The sequence below is a fragment of the Hyaena hyaena genome, unplaced genomic scaffold (genome assembly GCF_003009895.1).
Source record: "Hyaena hyaena isolate Hyena2069 unplaced genomic scaffold, ASM300989v1 scaffold_680, whole genome shotgun sequence".
Taxonomy (NCBI): Eukaryota; Metazoa; Chordata; class Mammalia; order Carnivora; family Hyaenidae; genus Hyaena; species Hyaena hyaena.
Genome location: NW_024081312.1, coordinates 169729 through 197004, shown reverse-complemented (window position 1 = coordinate 197004; position 27276 = coordinate 169729). Strand labels below are relative to the sequence as shown.

General features: G+C 40.4%; 1 protein-coding gene across 1 annotated transcript in view; it reads right to left on the bottom strand.

The window, feature by feature from the left end:
- Positions 1-16072, bottom strand: part of PTGER3 (prostaglandin E receptor 3) — a 31331-nt gene extending 15259 nt beyond the window's left edge. Inside the window, exon 1 of the mRNA XM_039217315.1 lies at positions 15056-16072. Within this exon, the coding sequence (XP_039073246.1) occupies positions 15056-15949 (894 nt within the window). The 5' untranslated portion in view covers positions 15950-16072. The remainder of the gene's footprint in view (positions 1-15055) is intronic.
- Positions 16073-27276: the final 11204 nt, after the last annotated feature.

Sequence of the window (27276 nt, the reverse complement as noted above, 5' to 3'; positions counted from 1 at the left end):
CCACTAGGCAAAGAGAACTCAATAAACAGTTTTATTTGTCTTATAAATAGTTCAGTGAAAAGAATAATATTTGTGAATTGTACTAGCTGGAAAATGTTTGCCTAGTAAAACTTTTACCACTGTATGCCAGTGTTCTATGCCTCAAAAGACAGACAACTAGATGAAATGGAGGGCCTACCTTTACAGAAAATTCCTCCTAAATTGTAGATATCTTGTCAAATTGAATCCTTTAATGGTTGATTGTAGGACAAGCAAAAATTCTTCTCACCTTCTACGGGGATTTGCACCACATATAAACCTAACATCCTAATAAGGCCAATCAATGAATGGATCAATGAGATTCTGCAGGAAATCTAATCCATGTGATTATCTGACCCAGCCAGTCTGTGTGATTTTTAGGTGTTTTCATCCAATCTGTTCTTTTTTGTTCATTTTCAATAATGTAATATGACAGTACTTTAATAAAGCAAGAAAAGTAGAGACAACCACAATGAAACAGAACATTATAGCATAAAAAAGCCTCATGTATGCCAGTTTAACAAACCAAGAAAAGTAGAGACAACCACTATGAAATAGAACATTATGGCATAAAAAGGTCTCATGTATGTCAGTTTCTAGGGGTGTGACTGGGGAAAGTTGTATAATCATTCGAATCTTAGAATGTGCAACTGAAAAACAGAGATGAAAAATACCAAACTGATAAACTCTTGTGAAGATTAAATTAGCTAATCTATTAAAGGCTTCACACAGAAATCCTCAAATACTCGCCTGTAGTAGGCATTCAGGAAATCTGACTTTTTGTTTTGTGCATCTCTTCAATTTCCTCTCCTTCAGTCTCATTCTCACTCCAACTCAATAAGGGATGTGAACACACACGTACATGCAGACACAGTACACTTTAAAGTTATAATGTTTCTAAAAATGAATTAGGTAGTAACAATGGATTCCCACCTCTTATTACTATCACCTCAAGCTTGTAGAACTTTCTCCTCATTCTAGGTGGGAGAGAAATTCCAGCACTTATTTCCCACTATTACCTCCTACCTCAAAAATAAGATTCTGCAGGTAGGTCAGTCATTAAGCATGTGACTTTGGCTCAGGTCATGATCTAATGGTTTATGGGTTTGAGCCCCACCTAGGGCTCTGCACTGACAGCGCAGAGCCTGCTTTGCATCCTCTGTGCCCCTCTCTGTGTGCCCCTTCCTCTCCCTCCCTCTCTCAAAAATAAATAAACATTAAAAGAAAATAATAAGATGCTGCAGGTACCTGATCCTTCTCTTGGTGACCCCCTGGTATAGCCAAAGGGTAAAACCCCCAAGCTAAAGCAGTCACATCTGCACTCAGGACTTTGAATCTTGAGAGAGTAACACAAAGAAGGGAGCTCTGAGATGCCAGATTCATTCCAGCAACATGCAGCAAACCGTCTTGCAGTGTGGCCTGACGCTCAGCTTTCAGAAGAGTTTGGGCCTTGTCTGTCTTTTAAACCTGGCCTGGTAGCTTCTTATGAACCCTGTGAACCCTTGATATCTTTTTCACATATGCCCTGTGGGCTTGGAGTCAGATTCTGTTGTGTGTGACCAAGAACCAAGTTTAGGGAGGAGATTAAAACTCTGAAGTCAGAGGATATCCCCATACTTCCTGAAACTGATCTACAGCATACCTTAATTAGAAATAAATGCTGGAGAAAAAAATATTTTAATGTTCTCAATGTCTTTTATAGAACAAAAGCTACTTTTTAGAAATTTACTTTTGGGGTGTCTGGGTGGCTCAGTCAGTTAGGGAGCCAACTTCTGCTCAGGTCATGATCTCATGGTTTGTGAGTTCGAGCCCCAGATTGGGCTTTGTACTGACAGCTCAGTCTGGAGCCTGCTTCGGATTCTGTGTCTCCTTCTCTCTCTGCCCCTCTTTCCCCTGCTTGCACTCTGTCTCTCTCTCTCAAAAAAAAATTAAACATTTAAAAAAATTGAAAGAAAGAAAGAAAAGGAAGGAAGGAAGGAAGGAAGGAAGGAAGGAAGGAAGGAAGGAAGGAAGGAAAGAAGGAAGGAAGGAAGGAAGGAAGGAAAGAAGGAAGGAAAGAAGGAAGGAGTTTACTTCTGCATCCAGGCAAATCCTCAATCTATTCTTGGAAGAAATTACTACCATTAATAAATTCAAAAATCTGCCACCCAGCATGTTGGCCGTTAGCACATCTACTGATTTATAAAGAGAAAATTGCCAGATTAACATCAAACCCAGACTACAACTTACCCTTTATGGAGCTATTTTCTTCTCTGGTTGTCTCACTATGGTGTTAATAGTATTTGTGAGCTTTACAGAGCCTCATGTGGCCACTTCTGTTCCATTGTAAACCTTACATTACACTCTTAACTCACTTCTGGACAATCCTCTGACCCTAAATCTTTAATTGTGGCCTAACAAAATTCATATTAGTCTTTGAAGACAACATGGGGTCCTGAGACTGAATGTCGTGTATAACTGTTTCTTATATTCACAGAACAAAAAAAAATCATAATAATGATAGAAAGATGTTGAAACTGCTTTGAGATGACATCATCGCTGAAATATTGTATTGTTATAAGAGCACAATTAAAACCCCACATGCAGACTGTAAATATAAACCTATTAACCAAAAGCTTTGGGGAAAAACAACAACAAAAAGCAAAACCACCATAGGACCTGGCTAATGAGCTGCAAAGCTAAGTTGTAAATTAATTCCTTAGAAGCAGAGCTGAATTGGGGATTGTGACACATGGCAAGAAATTGAAGTGAGAGATGCAGAAAGAGACAGTCCTGGCTTTCATCTTCCAGAGGGCCACCTTCAACCTTGACACTGCTGCAATTTATATAAATCAAGCAATCCTCCCCTTCCCCTACTCCTCTACTTTTAAGCTTAGCCTGACTTGGATCTTCTCCTCAGGATCACAATTCTACTGACACCCTATTATTTCATAAGCAAACTTGCTTACTTCTCTTTCTCTGGGTGACTGTCCCAATTTATGTCTCAGGGGAAAAAATAGCACCCATTAGATAGAACTTAATCCTGACTCTGCCCATTATTAGCTGTGTAGGCTCGTAGCAGTCACTTCCTTGTTAAGGAGCCGAGGGAATGTTTTTGGTGGACAGATAGCCACCTTACTACCAGAGGCCCAGAGAGGAAGGACCTTATTTCTTGTCATAGTCACAGGGTAGGGATTAGAGAAATCTCAGAATGTCTTATGAACTCGGTCTTCAAATCTCTTTGTGTGAATACATCCACTTCTCCACCATAATCCCAACTGTCATTGTCTCTCAACTGGACAACTTCAACACCTTCTATCTGGTCTGCCTGCACCGACTCTTGCCTTTCTGCAATGAAGGATCTTTTAAAAACATAAATCCAATCATATCACTCCCATGATTCAAACCTTCCAGTGTTCTCTTAAAATAACATTGAAACTCCTTAGTATGGCCTTACACAATCTGGCCCCCAGCACAGTCTCTGACCTCACTTTACAGCACTCTACTCTTTTCTTCTCATTTCACTTCAGCCACGTGAGCCTTCTCTCTCTCCCTTGAACACACTAGGTGAGCCCTTTGCTGTTTCCTCTGCCTAGAATGCCGTTCCTATAGATCATCCATACCTGGTTCTTTCCTTCATTCAGATCTCAACTTAAATGTTACCTCTCCAGGCATTTTTCCCTGACAACTCAATCTACAAAAGTTTCCAAGGCTTACTATATCACATCACATTGCTTTATTTTTGTACCAGTGTTCATGACAATATGACTTCTAGTGTATTTGTAGACTCACTCTCTTCTTCTACTAGAATGCATGTTCCCTGACAACAGGAAACTAGTCTACGTCATTATTATATTTCCAGCATCTGGAACTGTGCCTGATACATAGTAGATACTCAATAACCAACCACCAAAAGCACGAATGGGTAAATAAATTCTAAGTGGTCTTCAGGTGTGATCCTATGTTCAAAATTGACAATGGAAAATGATATTGCTTTTCTTAGAAACAACCTCAAGTCTCTCTAGGAGAATCACTCACTAGATATCACGTTCCTTGAAGAAAAGACCATGCCACCATTCTGTCAAGTTGTATCAGTGTCTCGCATATAACTGATATTCAATAAAGTGTCAATTAAATGAGTTGGTACATCATGGCTCTTGCCCCTCACATTGTCAAGATAATTTCATGGAATTTTGTTGTTCATAAATTTAGTGGAACTCCTTGATACTTAATACAGAAGTATAGTATCATATAACTTAAAAAATTGTCTCTAGTTAAATTTAGTATTGTTCCATATAAACCAAGGACTAGCATTATCAGCAATACAATGCAACCAACATAAGAGAATTGAAATTTTTTTAATAGAAAGAACAATACAAGATGAATTGGGTGATTGGAGGCACCATGGCTTGGAGAAAAGAGCTTGGGCTTTTACTCCCAGTTTGGCCACTTATTAACTCTGTTACTGTAAATGAATCGGTCAACCTATTCAGCTTTAATTTCTTCATTATATATAAATTGGAGCCAATAATGCCTTCCTCTTAAGGTTATTTTAAAAAATTAAAAAAGAAACCCAACTAATTGTAAGATAGAGCCCAACACAGTACTTGGATCTAAGAAAAATTCTTTGTGCCCTGTGAAGAGCAATAAATTTCCTATAAGTAAATAGATGTGATATCTATCTATCTAGAAAGATATCAAACATTAAATTATTTTTCTAAATAACCCTCTGAAGCCAAGAGATTTTATGATGTGAACCCTCTTATTTTACAAATATAGGAGTGTAGAAAAGCGATACAACTTGCCCCAGATGAAATACAAATTCTTATTTGTAATTTTCAAGGCAATCTACCAATGCACTCCTCTGTCTCTCATCCTTCAATCCCCACTTGACTCATAACATTGCTCAGCATTCTCAAATGTACTTCAACAGAAACAGATTTGCATACCCTTCCCAGCACACCTGCTTCCATTTTTTCTCTATGCATCTGCACACGCTCCCTCCCCACACCAGTTTTGTGCCAAACTATGTCTCTCCCAGCTCTTCAAGCAACACTTAGGGGAAAAATTTTTTTTTCACTAACAACTCTGCCACTCCATCAGACCTCAGCATTCACAGACTCTGATGCCCCACCTCTCTAATTCAGGAAGCCACAACCTGTGTGATCTTCTTCATACATAAGGCAGATCAACTCACCATGCCCTCACACACTGCTTTTAGTTGCTTTCCAACATACTTAAGATAAAAATATAAACTCCTAAACAAAAACAATGGGGGTCTGCTTGATTGGCCCTGTCCATGTCCCTGGCCTCACCTTGAAGGTGCTTGATTGGCCCTGTCCACATCCCTGGCCTCACCTTGAAGGCACCCTCCCTCCTACTCACTCCAATCCATCCACTGGCCTTCTGTCAATTCCTCTGATGCTTCTGCTCTTTCCCACATTGATGGGATTTCTTCCTCAAAGTATCATTCTTCAAGATTAATCATTAAGTGACGTTTTCTCAGCAGACCCTACTTAATGCCCCACACCTCAGCAAGGAATCAGGAGGGGGTACTCTTTGACACCTTCTCAAAGCACTTTTTATCTTGCTTTCATAACATGCTCCTTGCTCTAGTGATGTACATAATGGGATGCAGGAGCCACCCCTTGCTTCTCTACTCAGGTGGACAGAGCAAGTCACATTGAAGCAGGTGTCACAGAATAGTAAGAAGCAATGACTTTGGTAAATGTAGAATGAGTAGGTTTACATAGTGGAAGTTGGTGTGGTATAATAAGAAAATTCACACAACACTCCTGGTACATGCCACTGGTCACTTTGGAAGAGGTAGACCATCATGCTTTCTGGGGAGGAAATGGCGGGGGGGAGGCTGAGAAACCTAACCTCTTCTCCCAAGATTTAAAGCTAAGAAACTTGGAATAGGGTGACTTGGGCTACATTCAGTAGAGGGAGAAGACATGGAAAGTCTAAAAAGAAAACATTGGGAGGGAAAGGCAAACTTGTCAGGAAGTGTTGTGAGTACAGCATAGAGATTAAGGACCTAAGAAGGCTGGTTCCAGACAGTACGTGGCTGGAGGCCAGCTGTCCTCTGTGACCATAAACTGTAGCACAGTGGTTATCCTCCGGGTAATTACTGCTGAGCTCTATGACTGGAGTTATGCATATGAATTAATGCGCTCTCTAATGATGGCGCCCAAGCACAGACCTACTATAGCCGGGACAGGGACAGGGCCTCACAGCAGCAGTAGACAAGCAGCACTGCCCTTCTGCCCAGACAAGGCCCATCTGCAGCAGCAGCACCATGTGCCAGTGAGAGCCACCATGGTAATGACCAATCAGACTGGTGATATTTGTTTATTGGAATGACTGTTTATTGACTGTCTGCTACCTCAGCAGATTGAAAGCTTCATGAAAGAAGTTTGTAGAACACAGATTGTGGAGCACTGCTCAATAAAGAGTGTCATTCACATAGAATATAATGTGAACAGTTCTCCCCTCCAGAATGAGCCCATAACTGCTCAACACATGCAGTCATGAGTCAGCCCTTGTCACCACTGCACCACCGGGGTGAGCAGAGTAGCGGGCACATAGCAAGGCCTCAAACAATATTTATGGATGATTGTAAAAAGAATGTGTGATCTACTTTGTCCATTTGCATACATTTGTATGCCCCTTTGAAGGAAGTCTTTGAGGGTTTTCCCCCATGCATCTAGTACAGTATGTCCACTAGGGACGATTTTATCTATTTCAAGCCACAGGAAGTCAGAACTGAAAGGAAGTTTAGAGGTGATAATTGTTTTATTTTGTTGAGGAAGGGAAAGCCATAAAGATAAAGTGACTTCTATCATGTGGTGGCAAAGCCTAGATGAGAATCCTCGTCTTTTGCTTCCCAGAGCCTTATTTTCTCTCTGGACTTCACGTCCTTCTCCAGTCACTTTCTTTTGTTCTCACACAAGGTGGTTGGTAGCAGGACATTATAGGGGTAATTGCGTACATCAAGACCATGGTGAAAGCTCCACCCTACTGTCTGATGAATTCCCCCAAGTGCATCTGCTGTTTTGCAATCTCTCTCTTTCTTTTCCTTCTTCTTTTCTCTTTCAGCATTTTCAACATTAACAACATATTTCTTTTTCCAAATTTTCACGAATCACACCACACACAGCATATTCTCAACCACGGAAAACAACACTTATAAAATATTCAGAAAGTAGGACAAAAAGATCAAATCTACTTTCAGGAATCAAATACTTTACAGAAATAACAAAAGATTAGTGAAAAGTATATATTTTTTGAATTACACTTGATTTTCCGGAGGGTCAATAACTGCTTAAAAGAAGGATGCTTCCAACTCTAACTTGACCTCTGGGTTTTGTATTTTCAAGATTTTTAAAAATAGTAATGCTATTTGTACTTCTGTTACATAACTTTTACCTAAATTAGTAGCTAATCTCCTTTCCAACAGAATTAAGGTGTGAAACATCAAACTTCCCCTTTATCTCTGGTACTATATTTCATTTTTAGATTTATGGTTCTTCAAAGGCCTATCATAAAAGTCAGTACTTGTAAAAGTAATACAGTATATACATTTTTAATAGGTGTCAAGATCATCCAATGAAATGTCTTCCTTATGAATGTTGCCCAAGAGACGGCCTACAAGGGCCACTGGATGGGAAAATCACACTTTGTTATCTGTAGACTGCAAATAATATTAATATTTTGTCAGGAGCTGGTCATTTGTGAGGCAGTTTACAACTCTGTGGTTCTTGTGCTTGGGCCTCACTTAAGGGTCATGTAATCTCAATTTTAGGCTGTGAGTCAGTGGTGAAAATTCTATTCAGCCTCAACATTGGTGATCACCTGTTTTGATGAGGACAACTGAGTCATGAGCTCCACCCTTAAGAAGTTTGACCAATGACAGTAACTAGATGCATAATTAATTTGACTTATACATTTATGTGAGGACAGGTCTGAGCATACAAAAAAGCCCCTGACTAGAGAAACAGGGGACACATTCTCTACCTGTGGCAGTAGTCTTCAGAAGATGAGGTCGTGTTGGGGCACCTGGGTGGCTCAGTTGGTTAAGCAACCAACGTTGACTCAGGTCATGATGTCATAGTTCGTGGTCTGAGCCCCGCATCAGGCTCTGGGCTGACAGCTCAGAGCCTGGAGATTGCTTTTAATTCTGTGTCTCCCTCTCTCTCTGCCCCTCCCCCACTCATGCATTGTCTCAAAAATACATAATAAACATTAAAAGAATTATTTTTTAAAGAAGATGAGGTTGTGCTTATTCCTCGAGTTTTAGCGAAAGGGGAGATGGGACCCAGCAGGCTTTAAATCTAAAGCCTTAACTTTAACTCTAGAGAGTTAATTCACTGGCAGCCATGAAGGAGGAAAGATTCCAGAGCTGACAGAATGCAGAAGAGAGATGGTGGCAGGGATGGGAAGGGTGAATTACAGCATCTTGTAAAAATTTATGCACTTGAGATTTATAATTTTTCTTGTTTTATTTTATTTCTCAAAAGTTCCATTCTCCACCACATTTTTGTCCCCAGTACACTATTAACTAATCAAGCTGTGAAACATCACTTGTCTCTTTTCTTCAGTTTCCTAAGAGAAAGGTCTATCTGAACACTAAGAAGACAACATTATCATCCAGTAAAACATCCTAGTAGTATTCTTAATATTGAAGAGATATTCCCAATTATTCCCACATAGATTTATGTTGGTTTTCATTACTACGCTGTGAAATGGGCTGGATCAGTGTTTTTATTCTTACTTCACAGAAGAAAAGCAAATCGTTCACAAAGATATCAAGCGAATTGTCTAAAGTCATACAATTAATTGCTTACGTAACTGGGACCAGATAGTGTCTTCTAATTTGGGTGCTTAGATATTCAAACAAGAACCATGCATTGGGCATACCTTGCATGGCATGAAATCATGACCATTCCAAGGAAAAGAGCAATGCACAAGACAGATACTGTACCGGGCATCAGGAGGTCAATTAACCAATATGTCCAATGAAATGTGACTCAGACTATGACTGGGAAATGCAGGATAGGTGCTGTGGAATCAAAGGGCCAGAGCATCCAATCAAGCTTAGAGAGAATCAAGGAAGCCTTCTCAAATAAAGTGACTTCTAACTTGAGACCTGAGGCAATCCAGGAGGAGTGAGCGCTCTGTAGCTATTGTTGAATGACTGAGGGATGAAGTGGCAAGTGAAAAAAATGGAGAGGCAAATGTTCTGAATAAAGAGCAGAGAGAATTTCTTCCACTCCATAGTGCTACGCCTCAATTTGTGTGTGTTTCCTTCTTGCTAAAGAAGTCACACATTGTCCACCTGTCATTTCTGATACTATGTTTATTGTAAAATATTGACATATACTTAGGGGTCAGGATAGAATGGGAATCCCAAGGAAAACCAGGCTTCTTCTTTGGTTACCTTCTTTAGCCTATGAGAGTTGGAATTTTCTAAGGAAAAGGGGTACTTGAGAGACCATCTAATCATCTTCAAGAAATGTGGTGGAAGTTGAAATACAAATTTCCTACTTCTCTCTATGACAAAGAACTGAAGGAAATAGGGGGTTCAAACTTTGACATGTTACAGTGGTAGGCCTCTGGATCTGAATGCATGAATGAGATAAATGTGGAACACTGGTGAATTATAAAAAATACTGCACAAATATAATGAGTTTTAGGGAGGACTTCCCTCCCAGCTTCCTTGCAATGCAAGGCCAGGACTGGAAACTAACACATGACCCAGAATGCCTCACTACCACTCTTCAGCACCCCCAGATGAATCACGTCTATTACAAATATGTGCAGCATATGTTGTGCTGAATGTCATTCCCAGAAAGCTGAACCCGTGGAAACTTTCGTAATTGAGTTCTTGACCTTTACACCTTTTTCAAAAGAGAAAGGCCAAAGAGCCACAATTATATGATGCAGTTCTAGACCATCTGAACTTCTTCAAATAGAACAGCTTAAGAATTGTTTAATTCTTGGCTCTCTCTGTTAAGCCCAAAATAAAAAATCTGCATTTTTTAGCCTTGATTTATCTCATTAATCTTCAAGTTATATTGGCTTCTGGATATATCATTTAGATAATCCACCATCGCCATATGTACTCTGTCTAAAAGCCCCAGTCACTCAGGAGCCCGTTGTTACAACAACAACAACAACAAATCAGCCACACAGTCTCTTTTCCAACAACAACAACAACAACAACAACAACAACAACAAATCAGCCACACAGTCTCTTTTCCAATTTCCCCACTGAAATCATCATTGAACCATCATTCTCCCAAATAAGAGAACCTGAGAATAACATAAATTGGGGGAAAAAACCCTTAAATGTCTATTAGTCCTACCTCCATACTTTACAGATAAGAGGATATATAACTTGCCCAAGTCCCATTATTAGAGCTAGAATTCCTGGTCTCTATTTAAGCAAAACAAACAAATCAACAACAACAACAATGGAAAATAAATGTAGTCAGACACCCTGAGTTAGAAATCTGGTTCTAATAGTCTTTATACTTAAGTTATTTGTCTGAATGATGTAGAAAATAGCGGCAAATTTACAGGATGCAATTAGGTGAGATAACAGCTGTGAAAATATTTACCATGGTGAAGAGGATAGAGTAGAGGTGCAAGAAATGTTTGTTAATCAATCGCTCCTTAAACTGACCATTTCTAATAATGTTAGTTCTCTATCACCTTTCTTCCTTGACTCATCTCTTCCCATTGTCTCTACCCTAAAGCCCTAAATGACTCGTGAAAGTAAGTCATAACTGATCTCACTTTCCCATTTTCCAGCCCCAATCTATCTGCAAACCACAGCCCTGTCAATCTTCTTAAAACCCTGTCCCTATTCAGAAACTCAAAACAGAGGTCCTATGGTCTACTGACAAAAGAACATAGTCCTTATCCCACTTTCATCCTAACCTCCTCAATCTGATTCCATAAACCTTTTCAAAGCATTTTCCCATGGTCCTAATGTTCTGGCTCCTGGACACGCTCACTCGCAGCCACAAGGTCAAGCTATGCCATCCCACCTCTTCCCTGAAGTCCACTCTGGTAAAGTCAGGTGGACCTTCTTCCCAGAGCCGAAGGCAGTACTAATTACATCAACCCTTGTGTTGTTCTCCAATTCACTCATAAATGTGGAGATTCTACTCCACTGAGCAGATTATAACTCTTTAGCCAGTTTTTAAAAAGTCTACTTAATATCCCTTCCACAGTGCCTAAAAATAAAGCAATAAACACAAAAAGTTATAAACTCTGAATAATCCCAATTCTTATAAAAACAAATTACAGAAGGTTTTTCTATAATCATTTTCCCTGGAGCAACATCCTAAGTAGGGCTGAAATTTAGAGGCTGAGAAGATTAGCAATCGTGTAATACTTTTTTATATTATGAAACAGGATTGCCTCTGTAAAATAGTCTATCGCATATATTTATCTATCACATATACATATCTATCATATATATACACCACATGTGATGTACTTAAGACAAGTTTCATTTGTCAAAAATATAGCAGTGATTCCTAATATTTAAACAAAGTCATATCCACACTGTGAAATGCCTTCTTGAATTGAATCATCTCTACTTACATTTGTGGATATTGAGCAGAATTTGCGGGTTCAAGACTGAAGGCAAAAGTTTCTAAGGCTGCTTTTATCCAAGTCCAAAGGTGTTCCTCAGACCTTACTTTTCAAAAAGGTAGCCTTATATTCACTATTTTTAAGATAGCCACATTCCGCCTGTCTGGAGAGCGTGAGGTTTACAAAACTACAAAATGTACTCATGGCTTTTTGTGAACAACACCCTAAGGTTATTCTTGTTTCCTGGAAACTTGGCTATCATGTATAATAACTGGACAATTTGGTGAATTTGGTTCAGAAAAAAAATAAAATAATAATAAAAGGTGAACAGATTGCACTGCTCAGTCAACTGGTGGATTCCAATAGGATTTGATGCCTCATATAAACCTGAAGTTACTACAAATTGTAGATCGTCTATCACAGTGACATCATTTCCCACTGTATTCTCAATTTCACATCTTACATATTTTTATTTGTTTATGAGAGAGAAAGAGCAAGTGGGGGAGGGACAGAGAAAGAGGGAAAGAGAGAGAGTCACAAGCAGGCTCCACACTGTCAGCTCAGAGTCTGATGTGGGGCTCAAAACCATGAACCATGAGATCATGACCAGAGCTGAGGTTGGACGCTTAACTGACTGAGCCACCCAGGCGCCCTTCACATTGTATTGTGTAAAGTTTCTGGGAAAAAGAAAAAGTAAAGAAGGTTTTATTTGCACCATAGATAAATCTGTAAGTATTTATGTAGCAGGAGCTTGTTGCCAGTCATTTTCTTATTATGGTATCTCTGCTAAGATTTCTAGCAGTAACAACTGAGTATTATTATAATTGTGATAGTCTCCAAAATAAGATATATTCAGGGTCATTTTAAGTAAGGAGTTTGAATAATTGTATTAGTATCCTATGCCCAACTCAACAATAATAGGGAATCTATATATTTCACCTGTAGTTAGAAAACAGGTATGGGGCGCCTGGGTGGCTCAGTCAGTTGAGTGTCCGACTTCGGCTCAGGTCATGATCTCATGGTGCATGGGTTCGAGGCCCGTGTCGGGCTCTGTGCTGACAGCTAGCTCAGATCCTGGAGCCTGTTTCGGATTCTGTGTCTCCCTCTCTCTCTCTGGCCCTCCCGTGTTCATGCTGTCTCTCTTTCTCTCTCAGAAATAAATAAATAAAACATTAAAAAAAAATTAACAGGTGTAAAAAAGATCTCTCACTTCAACATTAGCACATTGAAAATTCAAGTCAGTAAGTTCTAGTGTCTTTATTTTTACAGTTCCCTAACTTATTAAAAAAGCAGTTTTACCAGTTTCTTTCTTTTGAAATGATTCCAACTTTTTATTGCAGACCTTCCTGAAGATATTTGAAGATTTAACTTCCATGGTGCACAAAACAGAAGACAGAAGCACTTCCTCTAGTTTGTCAAGTACCTACTTTGGAAACCGTGAATCTTTCCTCTCTGATACGGTCACATGTTGAATTTACTTGATTTTAAGTTCAATTTAAGTTTTTATAAGAACTGAATCAACACAGTGTCTGATAAAATGCTGCAAACCAGCTAATATTTTTTGAATGCAGAAATTAAATAAGACTAGTTCTAAATAGGTCTTTCTTAAGAGAGTGAGATTGGCCATCCCAGCTTACAATGTTCAGAACTGATTTGAATTCTTAAGGCTATCATGCCCCTCACATTAGAATCAAAGTTTTGAAATAAGAACACACTACACAGTTTCTCTTTGTCTCGTTAAATGTATAGGTAACTGTATGTCATACGATTTAACTGCATTTCCTTTAGGATATAAAGTGTGTGATAAGAGCAGACTCAAAGATATGGCTCTCAAGCGACAACTGCGAAAAATTCAGATGTTGTTTGCCCTTAAAGTTATGTTAATTACCACACCTTAATTAAGTGTTTATTTTTTTAGAACTCTTTTCCCTTCTGGTTGGCACCTATATACCTCATTCCTCAACCACAGGAGTAAAGGTGTCTAAATAGGTGCTGACTTTGATAAGCTATAGTGATGACATCAGCCTGAGTTCTAGTTCCTGGAACAGAGATCTGTGACCACATGGTCACTTGCGGGCAGCGAGGTCCCAGCACAACCCCTTGTCACCACATGTCACTGATTTGGAGGCAAGACTTGTGCTCTAAATATAGCATACCAGTTAAACATAGGTATTCTGGAATATCTGCGTTGTCAAATGCAGGGGAGAGTGGGAGGGGAAAAGGCACCAAGGTTCTGTTTTTAAATACAAGGGGTTTAAAATTAAACGTGATGTGGTGCACAGCAACGTCAATATACTTAACACCACTGAACTGCACACTTAAAAATGGTAAATTTCATGCTATGTATATTGTATCGCCAAAAAAGAAACTATATGAGAATGGGTTCTGAACACTGTCCATGGATTTAAGAAGTTTTTCACTATTCACCATAAATTCTATTAAATTTTCAGGTCCAATATATCATCTGCTGTAACTCTTCCACACTGACCAGGTCACTCTTGCTGCAATGCCTCCTATTAAGCGAGGCTGCTTGGAAGCCAAATGAACATCCACTCATCAGGTACTCATAAAGGACACTTACTCACAGAAGTCTCCAGCTAAAAGCACCAGAGAGGAGAGTCTGGAAAGCACAAGGGACGTGTGGGTGTTACACAAGGAGCATGTGTAAACATCACTTGCTCCCAGGCTGCGCCCCTCTGTGAGGAGCCAGGAAGTGCAGGAACCCCTACCATCCTATCTCAGAACTGGCCTTGCTCCAGCCTTTGGTGGTTGGCACAGGGGCAAGCATAGGCTGGCCAGAGTTCCCAGGCCTTGGGGTCCCCCTGACTGAATGTGGGTTCAAGCACTCTCCAGAGGGCACAGCACCATTTCAAAGGGCCCAGGCAGGCTGCAGTGGCCAAGGGGGTCTTCCTTCACTCTCTTGCTTCCAATCAACAGTGAACCTACAAGGAAGGATAGTCCAGCTGTGCTGGGAGAGCGTGCAGTGTCTCAGAAACTGCAAGAGGGCTGTGCCCACTAGCTGCTGCAGGTAGAATACTTCTGCGGACTGAAAATCGTCTCAGCATGCATGAGATACTTGAAATAAGGAGAAAACGCACAGCAGCAGGCGACAGTTGTCACAGCCATTCTGCCCCTACTGCACCCATTACAAATCTGTTTCTCTGCATACGCACTGAAATGACACCTGGGCATTCTCCTATTCGTTCTGATTAGAATGGGAGCAGCCCGGTGGCCTCCATGGGTCCATAAACAAAGCCTAATGCGATGCCTGGCACTTTTAAGGAGGTGCTCAACTCTGAAGCCACAACCAAGACAGCGGGACAGAGGCCTCTCCGGTCCTCTGTGGTCGCACACACACCCCTGCAGGTGCTGCTGCATCCAGAGGTTTCCTTTGCCCGCCGGCGCGCAAGCCCGCCCAGACCTTCGCACACAAGCTGAAATCACCTACCAGCAAGGGCGACCAGCAGACAGAGAGCACGCACATGATCCCCATGAGCTGGATGGCCGTCTCGGTGGTGATCCGACCCCACTGGGCACCGGACTGCGACGCCGTGGCCTTGGCCCGGCAGCGGGACACCAGGGCCTTGATGGTGGCCAGGTTGCAGGCAAAGGTGACGGCCAGCGCCGAGAGCCCCAGGAAGGCAAAGGTGGAGGCGAAGAAGAGGTTGCCCCAGTTGTGCGAAGAGCTAGTCCCGTTACCTCCTCCCCCGGTGCTAATGAAGCACCACGTCCCGGGCCACTGGACCGTGTACCGGCCCACGCCCAGCACCGGCAACAGGGCGAAGGCGAGCACCGCAAGCCACACGCCGAGCAGCACGGCGCGGGTGGCGCGCGTCTTCATGTGGCTCGCGTACCAGTGCGGCGCCCGGATGGCCAGCGCCCGCTCGACGGCCATGGCACTGGCGATGAAGAGCGAGGAGAGCCCAAAGACAGTCATGGTGAGGCCGAAGAAGGTGCACAGCCTCCCCGACGGGTCGAGCTGCTCCCAGCGCTGCTTGGACAGGTACACGACGATGACCACCGGGCTGGTGAGCAGCTGTCCGACCAGGTCGGTGAGCGCGAGCCAGCCGATGCACAGCAGGAACGACTTCTTGCGCTTGCTCTCCCGACGCCGGTAGCTCCGCGACACGAGCAGCATGGCCAGCGCGTTGCCCACGAAGCCGGTGATGAGCATGGTGATGGGGAAGGCTACGGACACCGAGCCGCAGTCGTCGCCGGGCTCGCGGGGACGCGTGAGGTTGCCCCGCGCCGCGGCGGAGCGCTCGGGCGCCCACATGCCCGGGTACGAGTGGTTGAGGCGGGTGCAGAAAGGGGCGCTCCCGTCGCCACGGGTCTCCTTCATGTTGGCTTCGAGGTGAGGCGAGGACGGCGCCCGGAGAGCAGCAGCGGGAGCTGGCAGACGGGGCGCGGGCGGCGGCGCAGGTCGGTGTCCGTCCGGACTGAGGCTGGGGCTGGGCTGCCCTCCATGGTGCGGGGCGCAGCCGCCGCCTTACTTCTGGCCTCTAGCCACGGCGCCTGGGCTTGCAGGCAGCCGCGCCGTCGGCTCCGGAAAGCCTGCAGCTCCGAGGCGCGCGAGGCGCGGGCCCCTTGTATGAGGCCGCGGAGGGCGGGGCGCCGGGGGTGTGGGCAGAAGGGCGCTGGGGGGGAGGATGCACGAGCCGCTGCGCGCGTCCCCCGGCTGCTGCCTGGCCGCTGCCCTGGCCGCGAGGGCTGGACACTCTCCGGACGGCTCCCCCTGCCCCGACTCCGGGCCGGACGCGACGCCCGGCTGTTCCCTGAGCCGCGCCTCCTCCTCTTCTCTGCCGGAGGAGCGGCCGTGGGCGGCCCGGGCTAAAATGTCTCCCTGCGCTTCCCGACCCCAGGCAAGTTGCCAAGGCCGACCCGAGCTCCCGCCCCGCTCCTTGCCCGTGCACCGACGCTGACGCAGGGACCCGACCCTCCTCTCGAAGCTCTTTTGTAACCCTGGCAAGTGTAACTCACCTGTTTCTAAGCAAGCCGGGCCAACCACACTCCTTTGTAGAGCCGAGTGTGGACTGTTCTCCTTTTCTATGCTTTGGGACCAAGCGGCTCTGTTCCCAGGGGGCGCCCTGATCATATAAAACTCGTAGTGCCTCAGAGACAGTTAAGGGAACACGTAAAAAGGAAACAAAATGAAATCAGAAGGTCGAATTCCAAGATTAATCGCAAGAACCACTCTCCACCTAAATTCTGCGCCGCCCCCGTTTAAAAAAAAAAAAAATTAGCTAGGGCTAAAGTGGCTAGAGGCAGGTGGCAGCCACTTGCATATCTGAGATAATGAAAAACTGCCGCCAGCCTACGGGAGCTGGAGGGAAGGGGGTGCGGAGAAAAGTATGCTCTTACGAAGCCTCCAACTCTTCTCCAACCTTCGCCTATTCTCAGACAGTTAGGACTAGAAACTGTACTTAAATGTTAGGAAGGTCTTCACGTTTAGTGAAAATGGGCATAACTGCCTAGTAACATCTTTTACTAAGCGAGTATTTAGGGTGTTTTCACAAGCAGTTTCCCGTTTTATCAGAGATTTCCAAAGTCTTGTTACTATTTAATTATTACTCCCCGTTGACGGTGAGGTAACCGAGGCTCCATGAAGTTATAGAATGTGCCCAAGGTCTTCCAGCACTTCTCCAGGCTCCATCTTTACAATGTTGTTTGCATAAATATCATAATTAATTCTTAGCAGGTGAAGAATAATAGAAACATTGTTCCCGCATTTCGGAAAGGTCTGGCTTTTCTGTCTCTTCACGTTGTCCAGGAAATGAAAAGATTTTGAAAATCATTTGGAAACTTCATTTTCCCCTCATATTTAAGAAATTAAACCATATCATATAGCGGTATGAATACCATTATTCAGACTTCAGATTGACTTCTGGAGGAAGCCCTGATAGTTTCTTGGACTTTCCTAGCTTTTTGGGGGTGTAAATGAGTGGTAGGAGATGAGAATGGAATATGTTCCCACATTCTTTCAGTACTGTTGTATTAATTCTGTATAAGACCTTGGGGGGGGGGGGAGGAAATCCTTATAGGGCTTATATAGTTTTTAAAGGAGAAAAAAAAATGTAATTTCAACTCCATTTTAACAACATTCATTAATGACATTATTATTTTGTGTTTTGCAGTCATTAAAATTATTCTTACACTTTTGAATTTTCTCTTTTAAAATGTCATGTTTCTAATGAGATTGACAGCTAGGAAGCAATAGTGTTTTACTTTTTAAATCTTCCCAAACTTTTGTCTTATTAATTTGAATTAATCTGAAACCCATAATTGTGAAAATTTCTAAAACGTCATTTTAGGGGCGCCTGGGTGGCTTAGTCGGTTAAGTGTCGGACTTTCGCTTAGGTCATGATTTCTCGGTTCGTGGGTCAAGCCCTGAGTCGGGCTCTGTGCTGACTGCCAGCTCAGAGCCTGGAGCCTGTTTCAGAGTCTGTGACTCCCTCTCTCTCTGACCCTCCCCTGCTCACGCTCTCTCTCTCTCTCTCTCTCTCCTAGAAATAAATAAAACATTAAAAAAATTAAAAAAATAAAACGTCATTTAAAAAATACTGTATATTATATACTTTAACACACATTGGATGAAAGTACATATCAAATTAAAATTTTCAGTAATGAACTATATATTTTAAAAACTTAAAAATTTTTCATGACTCATGTCTCTCCAGTTACATCAAAATTATTCTTTTTCATATTTTTGAAAATTTTTTGCAGTGTATGCTGTAGCTAACTGTACTTTGTAAGAGTAACAGAGTTAATGTTAGACTCTTTAGTCACCTCTATACCAATGCACTAAATGTGTTGCATTTAAGATCTTTTGTGTAACTCTTTCCTCCTTTCAGTGATTTGCTTCATCTTAGTCTAAGCTGTCAGCTTTTTAGTTACTTACCAATGCAAACAAGTGATTTAGGGCATCTGAAGAGCCATGAAATAGGATGCTGCCAGGCGGATTCTGGCCAGCACTTTTTAGTGTCAAGGCATAAATAGTCTGAATTGTGTTGGTCTGAAACACCAGCACCCTCTAGTGACCAACCTAATAACATGCTGTACCGTATATTAAAGAGAATTTCTAAATAACAAATAGATGCTTTGCTTAAGGAACCTCTGATATCTTTCTTAGGGGTGTACTACTTAATACATAACTATGGTCATTTTGTTTTCCTTGGAGTGCACAAACTGTCAGGTCTGCTTAATCAACAGACCAATGGAGTATTAGAGTCAGATTACTGAAAGACCACATATTCAAATATGTTTTTTTTAAGTATATAATGACCCAATCTATTTTTTTAATTAAAATTTTTTGAAGGTTTATTCATTTTTGAGAGACAGAGACAGAGCATGAGTGGGGGATGGGCAGAGAGAGAGGGAGACACAGGGATCTAGGCTTTGAGCTGTCAGTGCAGAGCCCAACATGGGGCTCAAACTCACAAATTGGAAAGATCATGACCTGAGCTGAAGTCGGACGCTTAACTGAGCCACACAGGTGCCCTTTACCCGTTATCTATTCTTAAATTATTCTCTAGAAATAATTTACATTTTTTGTGTAAATATCTTATATTTTAAAATTCACAACATATATCAATATTTAGCTAGTATTGATGAATTTATTTTGCTATGTCTACTGAACTTGCACTAAGAAATCTTGAAATAGATGTTACAAAAACAAGATCAATAACTATTTCACTGTGGCTCATTATTGATGGAAAATATCTACAATTCTTATTCCATAAATCCAATTGTTAATTTCAGCATATTTTATAAAATGTTTGTTTTTGAGAGAGAGAGCGAGCGAGCGAGCATAAGCATGGGAGGGGCAGAGAGGAAGACACAGAATCTGAAGCAGGCTCCAGGCTGAGCTGTTGGAGCCCAATGCGGGGCTCGAACTCACAAACCGCAAGATCATGACCTGAGAGAAAGTCCAACGCTTAACTGACTGAACCACCCAGGTGCCCCCAGCATATTTGTCATCCATCCATTCAAAAAATATTTATTAAGCACCTATTCTATGTCAACTACTATGTTAGTTGTTAGGGATATAAAAGAAACATACAGATATCCCTAATGTATGAAGTTTATGTTTTAGTGCAAAATTGATTTTTAAAATCTGAAATAACAGAAAAAAGAAATGCTAACTTCAGTGGCTTTTGTGATTTGCCATGGAGGTAAGATCTCCTATAAAATCCAATTTAAAAATTTATGTACAATTTTCATGAAAAAATGGAAAAATTATATAGTTTTCATGATCAAATGGGATTTATTTTAGGAACCCAAAGTAGATTTAAACACCCCAACATCAATCAATATAATTACTATTTCAACAAAATAAAGGAGATGCTTGAAGTCTTTGCTAAATCAAACATCTGAGTATACGGAGTCCCTTTGTAGTGACCGCATTTTCTTCAAACTTTCTTCCTGTTTCTTTACATGCCTGGTAGCCTTTAGTTGAAAACTGGACACTGTAGTTAATACACTGTAGTGACTGGATTCTTTGATCTACCCTGTGCTACAGTTTGTTGGGCGGTTAGTGATGGGGTCTACCCTATCTGTGGTTTTCCTGACTTCTATGGATTCTCCTCTAATTTCCAGCTGTTCTGCCAGCTTTGGGTTGTGCCCTACATTTCAAGCTTGTAAAGTTTCAAGTTTTTACCACCTAAGGTGAACATGGTGGAGAATAAACTCATTTAAGAAGGGCATCAATGTCATGGACATAGGTCTTGGGTAGTTTTATCTTTTAAGACTAGGATTCATTCTGGTCTTCACTTGGTTTTTCACCAGGCTCCAGGGGGGATTCTCGTTCATGCATAGTTTAGCTGTCAAACATATATTTGGATAGAAATTCTCTCTCATTCTTTTTAAGGTTATCACCTGGATTTCCTATTTAAATTCGCAGTGGTCTTTTCAGGCTTGAACTCCCTATCTCTGGCATTTTGCCAGTGAGACAGATTTTTCCATCACTGATTTCCTACAGATATTTGAGGGTTGAGCATCACTCAGTCCAAAAGGCCAGTAACCCTTAATTCTTAGCCCTTTCAGTTGCAGTTTTGAGATTAAACTCTTTGCCAATCTCTGTATGCTTTTGAACGCTTTCCAGTGAGTTTTAGTTGTTGTTGTTTTTAACCAGATTTTCATTGTTATCTGTAGGGCAGTGTATAATAGCATACAGACAGACATATCTGTTCAATGGAACAGAATGCTGTATCTATCTTCTATCTAAATAGGTAGATATATATGGCTACACACACACACACCGAGGAGGATACAGGTATACAGATAAAAGATAGGTATACACACATCTGTCCATATGCGTTCAATTAATTTTCAGCAAGTTTGAGTCTTGTCAACAAATGGTACTGAAAAAACTGGATACCTATATGAAAATATAAATTAACATAAACCTTACCTCATGCCAAACAGAATGGACTGTAGATATACCATGAATAATCCAAATTCTCTTTGGACTATAATTTTTGCTCTCAGAAGCAAATATATATCTGCAATATTCTTGTATGTACTGGTGTGCATACTTGTAGGACTTACTTTTTACATGACAGATCTTTAGATGTGAACTGCTATACACTGATGGCCCCCAATTTACATCTGCAGTTTACTTTTTTTTTGAACTCCAGTTTCATATATCCAATTGACTTTCATCCTATTTGAATAGCCAATAGATAGCTCAATGTGTTCAAATGGAACTTCAAATTTTCTTCCCCACTCCTGGTTCTCCCCATCTCAGAATACAATATACCAACCACTTACTGAAGCCGGAATCCCAGCGGCCATCCCTGAGTCTTCCTTCTCCATCACCTGTTTTCCAGCCCATCATCCAGTAATACTATAATTCAAAATATACTTCATATACATTCACTTGTCTCCATCTCCGCATACAAGACCTACCACCTGGCTCAGATCACTACCATCTTTTACTTAATGTACTAAAATGGTTTTTAAATTGCCTTGATTTTATAATTTTAAATATTATAACAAATTGTTAAACCAAGTTTAAAGCATTTAAACTTAAATATCTTAAAATCTAAAGCATTTAAACCTAAAGATCTTAAAATACTAATAGTATCCACTCCACCTCTTCTTTCACTCCCAAAACCAGTATTAACAGACTGAGGTATATTCTTTCCAGTTCTTTGCGGAAAAATATTTCCTCTCAAGGTACATGAGTTTCTGCTTCTCCACTTGCCAGCCCTAACACTGCTGTTTAGAATACTTACAATCTGATGGGTAAATTGGTTTGTTAGTTTAGATTTCTACAAATACTAGTAAACTTAAATCCAATACACTAGGGAAGTTAAATCCACTTCCGTGTATATTAACTTCCTCTTTAATTGCTTTGTACATTTTTATTGAATTGTCATATGCTATTAATTTGTAAGAGCTCTTTGTACCCTTAGAGATCCCACCAGTTTCTCATTTTCCTACCCTATCACTTGTTTTTTACTTTTTCTGTCAGGTCTACTATCCTATGTAAAACATTTATTCAGAAAAGAATTTTTTTTTTCCTTTTTGGTTTTGAGGATTCTTGTTTAATAAAGGGCTCTCCTTCTTGATTCCTACACCTGTTACATTCTCATATATTTTCCTAACATTATCTTTAAAATAGATTATTTTACTTTTTAGCGATGGTCATAAGGTGGAGGTTTAACTTACTTTTTGATGGACTATTACATGGGGTTCTTAAAGAGTTTCTTGGATTTGTCTGTTTCCTTTCAGACATATGCTGACCATGACTCACCTGAAGACTTGGAGGACCTACTAGGATCCCAGTGGCCCAGTCTTTCCTGTTCTTCCTACTCCTATCTCAACTCCTGGAGACTGCGAATCTCCACCCACACAACTCCTGGAACATAGCTCAGAAATTTTCTCAAGGGAGTAAGTTGGCAGCAATTAAATAGGGTTCACCTTATTTCCCTTTATCATATTAGCAGTCTTCCATACGTTTTGCTCAGTGTCCTGAAACAGTGTTTTGGGTTTTTGTGTGTGGTTTTGGGTGGAAGGATAAATCTTGTCATGAAGCAAAAGTTCTCTGCTTAGGTTTGTTTTCTCACTTTCTTTGTGTTGGATCTGTTTTTTACACTCTTGACATGTAAACTTAGATACTGGTGTAGCTTTCTTCCTAATACATAGTTTCAAAGTTACACATTTCCCACTAAGTGCCCCTTTAGCTGAACTCTCAAGTATGTTTTCATTACCATTCAGAATACCTTCAAATTTCCATCATGTTCCTTGCCATATGGGGGTGCTAAACCCTACTTTCTAGTTTCGCTATTGAGTCCTAGTTTAATTCCACTAGTCAATGAATGTACTCTGTACTATAAATCCTTTGAGAACTGCTGTATGGTTCTAGTCTGTGAGAATATTCTATGTGCAGCTGTTGGATGTAAATGTTTCACAATTACCAGTTAGGTCTGCTTGATATTACCCTTTTCTCCGTAAAGAAACAGGCATTATGATTTCCAAATACACAGATCTATTCACCCTTTCAGTCTTAATATTTTGAAGTTATTAGACTTTGATATGGAATGCTTTAGAAGCTGGGTCTTAAGTGCACTTCCAAGTATATGGTATTAGTGTTAAAATAGACCCTCTTATCACTATACAGTTTCTGTTACCTCACTAGCTCAGTTGTTTGTATTACTATCACCACATGCTGGTTAGTATTTGCTTGGTAACCTTGTTTCCACCTTATTTTCAACCTGTGTTCTTATTCTGAATGCATAGCTTATAAAGTTTTAACAGGTTTTTTTGTGTTTTCAATATAGTGTGAGAAGATATAATTGGGGTGTATAATCCATTTTCACTTACAGATAGTTTAACTAGCCTAATGTACTTGTCTTTCTAAAACCTCTTTTAGGATTATCAAAGTTTTATTATCCTATTTTTCTTAAAAAAATTTTTTTTTTACTGTTTTATTTCTGAGAGAGACAGCATGAGCAGGGGAGGGTCATAGAGAGAGGGAGATACAGAATCTGAAAGAGACTCCAGGCTCTGAGACAGCTGTTGGCACAGAGCCCAACGTGGGGCTTGAACCCACGAACGGTGAAATGACCTGAGATGAAGTCAGACGTCCAACTAACTGAGCCACCCAGGTGCCCTATTATCTTGTTTTTCTTACTTATTGTTGTATTGTGGAAATCGGAATGTGTTCTTGACTATTAAAGTTTACCTTAAATTAGTACTTTTACTACTTCTTGAGGAATGAATCTTACAATAGTTTAAAACACTTACCTTCTTGGGGCACCTGGATGGCTCAGTTAAACGTCCCACTTTTGATTTTGGCTCATGAGATCAAAACCCAGGTTAAGCTCACCACTGACAGCATAGAGCCTGCTTAGGATTCCCTCTTCTTTCCTTTCTGCTCCCCCCGCCCCCACTCATGTGCCCACACACACGCTAACATAAAAAATAAATAAATCACTTACCTTCTTCCTCTTATGTTATTGCTGTAATCTTACTTTCAGGTTTTAAGACCCATACATTAGTTACGTAATTCCAAATTTAGGACTATATGGATTACACAAATGCTGTATTTCAATCTGTTTAAGAAAGCCTCACTATTCTTTTCCCATAAAGTAGGTTTTTCTAATCTGTTCTCCAAGTAGTAGCCTAATTTGCTTAAAGCTAACTAGGATTACTTCAAACCTTTCACTATTTCCCAACTCTTTAGAATCTATTAAAATTCTTTTCTATGGCCTAGAGGCTTTGAATGATAGAGCCTCTATCTCTGCCACTTCATTTTATACTTTTTTAAACTCATTGCCTTACACCAGCATCAAGTCTATCTTAGCACTTGGGTATAGATCTTTTAGGAATTATTCTCACTTTAGCAACTCGGGTATAGATTATTTTAGAAATTTTTCTCCCAAAGATGATCTGCATGACTTTCAGGTCTTCTACTCACCGCTCCGTACTTCCTTCATGGTACTAATTAAAATTTGTAATTATTTTGCTTTCCTAGTTTTGATACAGTCACTAGAATACCTTGCTGTTTTACCATCTAATCACTACCAAGCATGCAGCAGACTCAATCAACATTTGTAAATAACTGAGTAACATAATTCTTTGGTTATGTTCTAAAATACTGAGACTGACAAATTACCCTCTAGAAGGCTTGTGGTAATTCATCGAATGATGAAAAAAATCAGGGATCTGAAAATAAAGAGATCATATTGATTCAAACAGCCCCAGCAAATGCAATCAAAATGGAACTAATGACAGGAGCGAAATGGTGTGCCAAAAATTTTCCAAGTGTTAAATATGTCTTTATAATCCTTGAACAAGATTTTCTTTTACATGTAAATTCCTTATAAATCCTGACATTTCCTTTTCTTTCTACCCTTGCTCACATAAGAAATCAAATCTTTCAAATGCAGAGGAAACAGTTTGCTACGTATTTGTTACATAATGGGCTTACCAAACTAAAAAAATGTCAGTATTTGCTGTGTGCTTATGTGCCAGGCACAAAGAACTAGGGTGATACAGCTACTATAAAGTAAAAATTCAAATCAGGCAGTTTCACTACAGAAGACAGAAATCAAATCTCATTGTCAATTCTACCCCTGGAATACACCCATTCAACTTTACTTCATATTACATCCAGGTTGGAGATATCCAGCCTGTGTGATGAAGCTAATAGGCTACAGCTGTTTCATCTTTGGGGGTTAATAAAAAATTTGTGCTCTGAGTAAAACACTAACTTATCATTGTGTTCACTCAGTGTTCAATGTGGTCCAGTTTAACGCTGACAAATTAAATAAGAGGTTCCTTCTTTCTCCAAAGTTTCTCACAACCATGATTATTGTTGGTCCCCTAAAAACATGATCAAAACTTGAGCCTTCACAATTTCTCACGTTTATCTACAAACCATGTCCTTCAGAATTACTGAAGTCAGTTCCTTTAAAGCATTTTGCTTTCATCCAGGCAAGACTAATTCTTCCCATTTTTAACACATGTTATTTCTACTATAAATTATTTTATAAGTGTTCTCCCACTAAATTAAGGTAATAGGAATAGGGCTGTCCTATATCCTTTTAGCTTCAAACCCAGTTTTTTACATCCTTGAATAATACTATGTAACTTTCCTAGATACCGATCAAGTATTTAGGAATTTACCTGATTATTGTAAATAATTTGCATTCACTAGTACCTTTTACTTTGCTAAATACATACATTTAGGAACTATTAGTTATTAAAAACGTTTTTTATAAATGTGTACAATGCCATGAAAGGAAACCAGACTGTTTACTAGTCACTCTCAAGGATACAAAGTTGGCTCCTGATACTTTAATTGTCAAGGCGCTTTTTTAAGGTCAAGTCATCCCACCTTCACCCCACCATGATGGATCTAGATCCTATCCCCTCACCTATTTGATGATCCCTCTCCAACACTTCTCCTCTCCCTCCTCCATCATTTACTTTGTTCTATTTGAGAATGGAAGCATATAAAATGGCCCAATCTCAAAGAACTTCCCAAGGCCAAAGCTAGAACTATTTGAGCAATTGAACAACAGAGTATTGGCCTATGACCTAAAGTATAAAAGAAATATATAGGAGTCCATACAGATATAAATAAGAGGTTTTTTTACAGAACAATTCCAAGTGAGCAGACAACCCTCCCCAACAGGATGTGGAGTTCAATTCCCCTCCCTACTTTGAAGGTGGGCTATACTTGGTAGCTTGTTTTCAAAGGATGGAGTAGATTAAAGGAAAAATACGAACTATAATGATAAATTTGGGCAAATCTGGATATTATGTGCCCCAGATATCTGATGAGAAAGTAACTTTTCCTGATATTTTTTCCAACTCCCTCATTCTAATCACAAAAAAACCCAGACTAATTTAGAATGGGGGATATTTGCCAGGAAACTCAGCCAATACTCGTCAATACTGTCGAGGAAATAATGAAATACTGTCAGACCAGAGGTGACTGCAGACATAAGACAACTAAGTGCACGGTGGTACCCTGGATTGGATCCTCAACAGAGTAATGGAAAATGGTGAAATTCACATGAAATCTTGATTGTAATTAATATTAATAATTCAATATTGGTTTCTTAGTTTTGTCAAAAGTGTGTGGTAATGTGTTAACGACGGTGAAAACTAGATGGGGGTATACTGGGATTCTGTACAATTTCTTCAACTTTTCTGTAAATCTAGCTACTCCAAATTTGTGTTTATCTGATTTGCCTACCTATAAATAATGATTAAAGTTAATACTGTCTTACCAAATCACTAGGTTAAAAAACATCTGACCATTCTGGCTTTGGTTATTAGAGGTAATACTGAAATTTGCCATCAGACTTAGAAGTAAATTCCTATTTAGCAATTTCTGTGGTTCTCTTGGGCAAGGTTTAAATTTCCTTAACTTGTAACCTTCCTTTTTGTAAAACAGAAGACATACAACCATGTCTAAAAGTGACAGAATCATATAATACCTGTTTATCTCTTATTACACACCTTAAACTGTCTTTTAATAAAAACTGTCCACTCTATTTTCCAGAAAAAATAAAATTTCCAGTTCAGGAAAGCTACAAGGTAATGTAAAAAGTATCTCATGACTTTATAAAAAAACAGGGCTGAGTGGAGAAATTCCCTGCCTTCTTACCAACATCTACAACAGTGGCTGTGGGTGCCAGGATACAAAAACTG